The sequence below is a fragment of the Hippoglossus stenolepis genome, chromosome 22 (genome assembly GCF_022539355.2).
Source record: "Hippoglossus stenolepis isolate QCI-W04-F060 chromosome 22, HSTE1.2, whole genome shotgun sequence".
Lineage (NCBI taxonomy): Eukaryota > Metazoa > Chordata > Actinopteri > Pleuronectiformes > Pleuronectidae > Hippoglossus > Hippoglossus stenolepis.
This window is the reverse complement of record NC_061504.1, coordinates 15,202,127-15,210,473: the sequence shown is the minus strand read 5'-3', so window position 1 is coordinate 15,210,473 and position 8,347 is coordinate 15,202,127. Positions and strand designations below refer to the sequence as shown.

The window sequence follows — 8,347 nt, the reverse complement described above, 5'->3', positions numbered from 1 at the left end:
ACCATCGGGCCTGCGAGCATGAACTCCCTCTCCGAGCCCTGACTCTCTCTCTTGTCTAACTTTTACGGGGATTTTGGTGTTAGTGATGGCACCATATAATTCTCATTTGGCTGTGAAGGCAGTGTTTTAAACAAAAAAAACCCGTCAGAGCTGATGAAAGGCGAGCTGCTACAGGCGGGGGGCTGCTGAACGCTCCGGTTTATCCAGACCCTTCCTCCGATATCCTGCTAAGAATAAGGATTCAGAGCAGTGCAGGCCCGACAGTGAGCCTCTCGCTGCTCCGTGCCAAACAAATGCTGTTGCCACTCAAAATGCTCTTTTTTTTTTTTTTTTGGTTTCAGTACTTTGGGGGATTGGGAATTGGACATGGAGGAAAATAACCTCGAAGAAATTAGAGATTTTATATATTTATTTAGTTTTGCTAAAACATAAAAGACAACTTATAAAACACCAAAGGACAGAACACAATTAATCTTGTTTTTATTAACTTTATGTGTCCACATGTTCATTTAACATGAAGTGAACCTTTGTTAAGTGAAGTTATGCTTCTTAAAAGTAGTATTTTAGCTGCTAAATCTTGCAATAACACGCACAGAAATAAAACAAATAAAAAATCACTTTAGTCCCCAATGGGTTATTTAGAGGAATCTATTGTGCAGGAGTGCACGTGATGAATCGTGCCGCTGTCAGGATCCTGGTGTTGCATTAAACCAGCAGCGCGTTGGGTCAAAGCACGATTCACTTTGGAAGAATTAAGGTTTTCAGACGTGCGGGACGTGGACATTAAAGCGTCACCTCCTGCCCTTCACTTAACTCCGTCTCTGACCCTTGAGAACAACACCAAAGCAAACTCTGCCGGTTCCCAGGAGACCCGCGGGCCCCGAGCGCGCGGCACGGCACGGCCCGGCACGGCACGGATCACATGAGCTCCTGGAGCCTTGTGCGTAAAGGCTGCGCCGCGTAAAACGCAAGACAGCGGAGCTTCTCATCGCGGGTGTTTCTCAGCCACAAAACAGCCTTTGATCCCGATGTGTTCTTCAGCTGTGCGCTAATCCAAACTCCGAGAGCAATTCAGGGGCAGCAGGTAGACGCGTGTTTTCTTAGGTGCGCACAGAGAGATGAGGGGGGGGGGGGGGGGAGGTCGCCAAACGTTTTGACACATTGTGAGAAATATCCGCATTGTATCCGTGGAAGCTGTCAGCAACACAATCACCCCCCAACTGTCTGACAACCTGTGTCCTGCTGCAGGAGATCAACTCCACAAGCAGAGCAAAGAATGGAAATCACTCAATTTGATGTGCACTGTAAAAAAAAATACACATCTGATCCAAGTTGTTTTTACTTAGGTAACATTTTCTTGTATCTGCACTTCCTGTAAATGGCCTTGTTTCTCTCCGTTACCATATCTATACCTATTTTGTTTTTCGATAACAACTTTTAAAGTTTAGATGTGAAGACAGATAGATAGATAGATAGATAGATAGATAGATAGATAGATAGATAGATAGATAGTAGATTGAGACATTGAGATTCTTGCCGTGTATTTAAACAGCATTAAATTCCTCTAAACGTCATTAAATCCCCCCCAGACCCCCACCTGGATCAAAACGACTGCACTGTAACGACCATCTGTTTGAATTGAAGCACTCGACTTGTGTCAATAACCTTTAATGGTTAAAATTTGGCCGTCGGAGGGGAATCGTTGGAAGGGGATTGCGCGGCGGTGTCAGTTGTGTAATTGCTGTTTTAATGAGCGTTTGGCAAACATGGATGGCCTCATTCACGCAGCACCTTCAGCGACGAGCTGGAGGTGTTTGAGTGGGTGGGGGGTGTCCTTGCCGCTGTAATGTGAATTCACTGGGCTTGAAATGTTACACCTTCCCTTGCAGCTGGGCTGCATCTGCAACGCTGTTGTCTCCACCGTAAAAATTGCCCCTCATGCTCACTGTGAGCGGCCCCCCTCTTGTTCTGCACTGTTTGACCAAACAAAACACACTCTTTAATATTTATGTCTTCATGGCCAATTGTCACTTCCACTGTCGGCCCCTGACGCGATGCCCGCAGGCCAGTTACAGATAAATCAGGCAAAGAAATGAAGCACTTATTATGACTGTTAAAGAAAAGGTCACGTTGTGTTTGAAGCTGCGAATGTCCTGAGACATTCCCATGCATTGTGTTCACCGTGGCCCTGCAGGACGAGGGCTGCTGGGAGGAGAGGGTGGTGGTGAGTGGGAAAACACCAGTAAGTGCAGATGTGGGAAACTCTGCAGGGTACTGGGGGGTGAGAGGCAGCAGTTTGGGATGGGGCAGGGAGGGAGTTGAGCTAACCCCAGCCTGCCTTCTGGCTGGGCCAATGGGCCATGGTAATTAGATCTGGCCAATGTGGGCCCTTGGCTGTGGCCTGGGGGCATATAAGGGGGGCCCCGGGGCAACAGACCCCTCATATCACTCAGAGGTCTCCTCTCTCTCACCCCACTCCTCCTTCCTTCCTCTGCGCCCATCACTCCATCCATTCAAACTCCTTTCTTCAACAAGCCATGGACGTCTTCTCACCATCCCAGGTCTACTACGACAGAGCGTGTGCTTCCTCTCCAGACAGCCTGGAGTTCGGCCCCGGCATGGAGCTCACCGGCTCAGATGAGGACGAGCACGTCAGGGTCCCCGGAGCCTCGCCTCACCAGCCGGGACACTGCCTCCAGTGGGCCTGCAAGGCCTGCAAGCGCAAGTCCAGCTTCTCGGACCGCAGGCGGGCCGCCACCATGCGTGAGCGCCGGCGGCTGAAGAAGGTCAACCACGCTTTCGAGGCGCTGCGCCGCTGCACCTCGGCGAACCCCAGCCAGCGCCTGCCCAAGGTGGAGATCCTGCGCAACGCCATCCACTACATCGAGAGCCTGCAGGAGCTGCTACAAGAGCAGGTGGAAAACTACTACGGTCTGCCTGGAGAGAGCGGCTCGGAGCCTGGCAGTCCGCTGTCCAGCTGCTCTGACGGCATGGTAAGACCCTTCATCCAACAAACATCTGGTTGAGTCTTGTTGTGGCTGCAAACCCAAAAACATGTCCATCAGAGAAAAGAGACCAACTGCATGTGAGACAGGATTTCGTCTTTACCCCAAAAGACCTTGGCTGTTGACGAAATGTTTGAATTTAAGTCTTTTACTCTGTTTCCGTTGCTTTTGACCATGTAGAGTATTTAATTTCAAAGTAAAACCTGGATTTACAGTCTAAAAAACCCATCAATCAAATATGTTGGTTTTGTCCAAAGACCTTAAATGACCTAATCTCCCATTATTCCTCAATACAAACATCTATTCTGTCGTTATTACACGTTTCTCTGCGCTCTGATGCTTATCACCACAGCTCAGATTGAGTTAGTTTTCCCTCAGCGGCCGTCTGAAGGTGACCGTGCATCAGTTAATGCTGGATGGAGTAATAGCTTTCCCACAACCGGACACTTTATAGCCCTAATAAACTGAGCCAAATCCACCGTACTGAAGTCTGGCCGGAAAAAGAGGGTGCTTTTCTGCATTCCATCCTGACTGCATGTTCTGCGCCGCTGCCAGGATTTTCTGCAGATTTACTGGGAGAAAGTGTCATCTTGCACAAACTGGTGTTGCTTCCACTGATACAATCGATTCGCCACGCTCGGAGCCCATTCAGAGGGGGGGGGGGCTTCAACGCTGCCACTTTGGCTTTAAGGTGTACGTGAAATGAAGAAGCCCATAACTTTGGAATTCAGGATTTATTAGCCTGTCCGGGATTTCGTGAAGGGCACTGGTTGTTTAGTTTTTCCCGCCTCTTCCAGTCCCATGTATGTTTATGCAACCGCGACACTTCAAATCTGTCTGTGTAACTTTTTACTTGCAAGGATTCAAGGGTGAATTTGTAATTTTTCTCACATTTCTCATTTGCTTGTACAGACCGACAGCAACAGTCCATTGTGGCACCAGTTGAATGCAAACTACAGCAGCGGCTATTCGTATGCAAAGAACGGTAAGAGCCTCTGCAGCCTGATAGGAATGCTGTGTATTAGAAAAAAATGCATGTTTGATGGCTTTATTGTGCACGTTGCCTGGATTTAAGAGAGAAAAATAGAAAAATATAAACTTTTGAGAAAATCCTTGTACTGATCCCAACTCTGCCTTCGTCTTGTCAGAGTGCGATAAAGCCGCCGGAGCCTCCAGTCTCCAGTGTCTCTCCAGCATCGTGGACCGCCTCTCCGCTGTGGAGTCGAGCTGCGGGCCGGCCGCCCTGAGGGACATGCCCACCTTCTCCCCCGGCAGCACCGACTCGCAGCCCTGCACGCCGGAGAGCCCCGGGTCCCGGCCGGTTTACCACGTCCTGTGAAACATGGGATACGTCACCACAGGCCGTCGCTGTGTGCCGTCACCAAAACAGACAAACGCCATGAGAATGAGTTTTGTGTGAATGTGAAGGAGCCGGAGCGGAGGACCTGTGGCACAGAAGCTTTTATATTGTACATGAGACTGTAAATAATGTAAATGCCCATTTATTCTATACTGTTATACCCAGTGAGACATATTTAATAATGGCAAGTTAATGTGATGTTGCTTTATTCCCAACATTAAGTGGTATTTATGCAGTGTTTCTTACTTTTCATGTTGTTGTGAACATTAAATCTTTCACTGTTATGTATTAAGATTTGAGCTTTTTGTCTTCTTCTTCTTGTCCTCCTGTTTCCATGTGAATCTGCTGCATCTCATTAATTATCACTTTAAATTAGGAGCTAAAATAAGGAAACATTAATTGTTCAAAATACCAAATACCAATTTCCTTTGTTTTAAAGAAACCTAACAACCTCCATTCATCAAAATGAGCTTCACAAACAAAAATAACACATCATCTAATGGTCAAAACATCATTATAACACTGATTAATTATAGTCACAACTTAATGCGAACTTCATTAATCTTTAAAGTTTAACGATTCCTGTGCATTTGCATAATAATCAATGCAAATTACTTAACTTCTCATCCTGGACACTCTGGATCGTCTCCGTGCAGCTAATAAGGTGTGGAGATCACATTAGAAGCTGATGGAAGTCACCTGATAACATTAATCACATGTAATCAATCAGTCACGCAGCTTGCTGAGTCATTGCAGCGATGAAGAAGCATTTTGTCACAAGAAAGAAACATATTTTTCTGCACCACAGCAGAGAAAATTACAATCATGTGCAAAAATAAAAAAATGCTGCAGTGAGTTTCCAAATGAAAAATCCATCTCTCTTCTCTGTGCAGCCCTGCATTGTGAGTGTGTGGGGTGTGTGTGTGTGGGGGGGCGCGTGTACCTGTTTGTTCTCTGCAGCCAAATGTGAGTCATCATTAACACACTGATTACACCATCAGCACCGGAGCTGAGAACAAATGGCCTCTAATTGTACTTATAGTGTGACGGTGTGGGACCAGTAGGGGGGGAGAAACACGTGTGTCGCACTTTCTTTGATCATGATGTCGGTCGGATGCTTTTTCTGTTGAGAGGCAATATTTTATTTTTACTTATATCACAGCACATGCGGAGAAAATGTTTCTTTAACGGTTATTGTTTTTATGGTTATATTTCCCTGAGTCACATTAACTTTCCCATCATGCTCTGTTACACTTCCTCTAATGTGCTGTAAAGACAATAACGTCTCCTTTTCGTCAGATGTATGTTTTTTAAAACATTATATCTCATGAAAATATTTTAAAATGTACTTTTCCTCTGTTTTTCCTTATTATTCTGTGTACTTCACATGATTGTTGACCTTTTTCTTACTGTCGCTGAAATACTCAGAAGTAACTAATACTTATGGTATTTCATATTTCAGAGGGAAAGTTTATTCTTTAACAGTTAAACAGTGATTTTTTACTTTTAGCTGTTTTTAGCAGAATCAAAACATTTGGTGAAGCTACCTCCCGAGAATCAGAGAGGAGCTGAAAATATAGATATTTTTAAAACGTAAAATTTGAAATCCACCTATTAAGCATTATTTATAAAAAAAAATGTAATGTATTTTGTATCTTTACTTTCTTTTATTGATGTTTTTTCTATCATGGATTGCTTTAGTCTGCATTAGTCCCTAAATGTTTTTAACATCCTTTGTTTTCAATTGCATTTAATTATTTCGAAATGTGCTATATAATAAGAATAATAAGAATAGATTAATACATAAATATTATAAGAACATACTCACTCATTGAGAACAGCTTTATATTTGTTGTATTTAAATCTGGAATGAGAGTGGACATCATTAATAGATCAATTCTGTGACAGCCTGGAGTCAGAGGCCCAGCTCAGCCATTAGTGTAGTACCAGTTTAAACCACAAGGCAGAGGTGTTTCTTCCGTTTCCCACATTAACTCCTAACTGGTCATCTTGAGCCTCCATGTTTGGACTTGAATCATCTCACCCCTGAGACGTATCTTCTGTTTCTGACTCTTTGAATCCTCACCATTGTTATATTGCATCTATTGAAGACACAGGGATTCACCAGTGTTCTCAGAGTTGAGGAGAATACCGAGTGTCTCTCTGTGGAGAGTCGACTGAGGCCTCAGGCAGCACGAGTGATGTGGAGGAGCTGACGGAGCGAGAAGCTGCAGGAACATGATATAAAACCAGGTGGATCTAAACCTCAGTCAATCCTGAACATATCCATGAAATCAGCAGATTCTTTGAGTGGAGTCAGAGATGTATTTTGCTGCCGTCGTGTGAAAAGCTCCAGCGTCTTCCTCAGGGACACGTTGAGACAAACGCTGGGACGAATTTAAGATAAAACTGTTAAATGTCCAAGTTTTAAGAATCTTCATCTGGTTTCACATTTGAATCCTTCCATCGTGTGAAAGTCTTATAGTTTACTAAACCATGAAATGTTGTCTTTCTCCAAACTGATAAACCTATAAACTATATTTAATATAATAATAAATGAATATAGTAAAAATATAGTCTCTTCCCGCAGATAAACATACAAACTGTACTTAACGTAATAATGAATTTATATATTATGAAATATTGTCTTTCACCCAACAGATAAACCTAAAAACTGTATTTAATATAATTATAAATGAATATTTTAAGATAAGATAAAACTTTATTGATCCACACACTGAGGAAATTAAGAAATATTGTCTTTTCCTGAACAGATAAACCTACAAAGTATATTTAAAGTCTTCAGACCAGATGTGAGAGCTTGAATAAGGAATCTTAATAACTCAGTAATTAGTAATTTGCGATATCAAACAATACAATTATGAATAACCCAGTTCCTTACTGTATATCTTTTTTAAACCATTATCCAAATTTAAACATCACAAGGAGAATAACTCTGTTTTTGTTCAGGCTGAATTAAAAGTCATCATCAGAGGTGTGAACCCAGTTTGCTCGCTGTCCCTTCAGCTCCAGCTCAGAGAAAACAAATGAGAACATTTGTATTATTTCTTCATCTGTGCCTCAGGTTGAAGGAATCCGAGCTTTTTGCCTTTTGTCAGAGTGAAGGATGAACAGTTTCAGCTCTCGATCCTGGCGGAGGTGTCGCGTTCGGCCCTGATTAAAACCCCCGGTGAGGGATTTGTCGCCTGCAGCCACGTCACCTTCCCTCCTCAGGTTTGTCACGTCAGCCTCTGCTCGTCGAGAGGTTATCGGGGGGGAGACGTTTTACTGCAGCGGGTACAAAAGGCTGCTGCTGAAGGAAAACAACTCCTATCAAGAGTTTAGTGTTAAAAGAGTCTCGTTGTTAGTTTCACTGGTTTGTTCTGAGCTGACAAACGGCCACGGAGGAGTTTTAATCACTTGACCTTCGGAGGCTGATGATGATCATTAGTGACTCACTGTTATTGTGACAAAAATAATAATGACAACTAAATATAAACGTGGTCTTTGCCTTTGCTATCTTTATATATTTATTAATTATGTGTTCATCAGTGTTTCTTTGTTTGTTATTTAGCGGTTTTACGTAAAAACTATAGAACAGATCATCATGAAACTTAGTGGAAGGAGACGATGTTGGTCAGAGAAGACTTTGATGCAGATTTTGGGGCAGAGATCTTTATGAAATAATCAGACATTTATACTAACACCCATGAACAGAGGTCATTGTTAGCAGGCTGCTGCATATTGTGATAAAGTGGCCAGTCGGCGGAGGTACGAAGCTTTTCCTTCATCTTTCTGATCTCGTTCCTCCACCAAGGCCAAACCATCCTTCACATCATTGTCTCGCTCTTTTATAGTAGAAATATAAAAAGAAAAATGAAAAGCGGTCGAAATGATTTATTTGTCGTGAAAGGTAGTAACATTATTTTCCTCTAGTAAATGTTTTACTGGACTAATTGTCAAACCCTGGGTCATAGGTGCA

At 43.3% G+C, this 8,347-nt stretch overlaps 1 protein-coding gene across 1 annotated transcript; it reads left to right on the top strand.

Moving 5' to 3' along the window:
- Positions 1–2,380: 2,380 nt before the first annotated feature.
- On the top strand, positions 2,381–4,664 carry myf5 (myogenic factor 5). Its single transcript, XM_035148151.2, is given in 4 exon segments — positions 2,381–2,422; positions 2,424–2,993; positions 3,918–3,990; positions 4,154–4,664. Coding segments are annotated over 4 exon segments (876 nt in total). The 3' UTR covers positions 4,345–4,664.
- The last annotated feature ends 3,683 nt before the right edge of the window (positions 4,665–8,347 follow it).